The sequence below is a fragment of the Apis dorsata genome, unplaced genomic scaffold, assembly GCF_000469605.1.
Source record: "Apis dorsata unplaced genomic scaffold, Apis dorsata 1.3 scaffold_434, whole genome shotgun sequence".
Taxonomy (NCBI): domain Eukaryota; kingdom Metazoa; phylum Arthropoda; class Insecta; order Hymenoptera; family Apidae; genus Apis; species Apis dorsata.
The window spans coordinates 224,727-226,042 of NW_006263685.1; the positions used below are offsets into that span (position 1 = coordinate 224,727).

At 36.0% G+C, this 1,316-nt stretch overlaps 1 protein-coding gene across 1 annotated transcript in view; it reads right to left on the minus strand.

Annotated features, from left to right (window-relative positions):
• Positions 1 to 1,316, minus strand: part of LOC102674178 (venom dipeptidyl peptidase 4-like) — a 248,884-nt gene that overhangs the window by 210,317 nt on the left and 37,251 nt on the right. Inside the window, exons 5-6 of the mRNA XM_006619725.2 lie at positions 659 to 753; positions 264 to 338 (exon numbers count right to left, since the gene is read on the minus strand). Coding sequence (XP_006619788.2) covers positions 264 to 338; positions 659 to 753 — 170 coding nt within the window. The remainder of the gene's footprint in view (positions 1 to 263; positions 339 to 658; positions 754 to 1,316) is intronic.

The window sequence follows — 1,316 nt, forward strand, 5'->3', positions numbered from 1 at the left end:
TCGATTCGTTCCATTTTTCGAATTTTCGCGCCGCCGATTTATCGTTGTATCGCACTTTCGCGGAATCGGGGGGAGGGCGCCAGGTGCGGGTATTGATCGAAGCCTATCGGACGGTGGTAATTTCGCGGTCAGCCCCCTCGAAATTTATTCCCGGTTCAACGTCCACGGCGTAATAACGGCCAAATTTTCATTTTCATTTCTGCGCATTGGCCGACCCGATATAAAGACCCCGGGATCCGTCGCGCGAATTTTAGCTAGCTTACCTTCTGGTAGTTGATGGCCAGCAGAAGATATTTCCGGTCGGCAGACAGTTGATAATCGAAACTCAATATCAGCACCTGAAAATGGATGAATGCGTGGATACTTTATTTCTCTGTTAAGTAAATTTAATTAAATCTGTTCATTATTCACGTGTTCGCAACAATATCAGTCTAAAGTTGTAAGTGCAAAAGGGAGATTGGAAATTAATAAACAATAGATGGATTTTTTTACTATGTATTTCTATTTATCGTATATTCGTATTTTATTTTTTAATACACCGAATTGAGAAAATCGCGCAATTTTTTGAATATTGAAATTTTGAATAAGCTTAATTGTTAATTAATTATTTGTCTATCAGTAATTTTAGGGCAAAGAAGGAATTGGTAGTCGTACTCACATTATTAGTCGAGTCCAGGATCTTCCTCGGCTTTCTCGATGTAACGTTATAGATCAGCAGATTCCCAATTTCGTCGCGATACAGTATCTCGTTTCCTGGAACAGAGACAGTCACGTGTATTCCTCTCCTGCGATCTCCTCGAAGAGATACACGAACTTTTGTTGCGGAGGGGGGGAAAAATTGGCCGATAAAGGGAGGGCTGATAAAACGAGATTACCTCGATATTAGCCACGATGGGATCGACGGGGGAAAACACCGTTTTCGGACAAATTTTATATCGTATTGTCGATTCTGATTCTGATTCTAAAAAAAATATTTGTTTCTCTTTTTAGAGAAAATTCGGTTTTCTGATAATACGCACGAATTGAATTATATAACGGTACAGAAAATTTTCCATTTTTATTCCAATTTTCTAGTAATTCTTTAATAACTTTTCAGTGATATATTTTATTTTAAATAAAATTCAAACGCGGCGACGATTTGATTTATTGAACATTATTGCAAAGGACGATCGTTTCTTTTATTCTCCAATATTACTTAATTTCTGAATCTAATAATTTTCTAATATTTTAAACGTGTAATATAAATAAGATAAAAAATATATCAGGGAAACGACGATTTAAATAGATTCGAAATTTAAAAAAAAAAAAAAAAACAA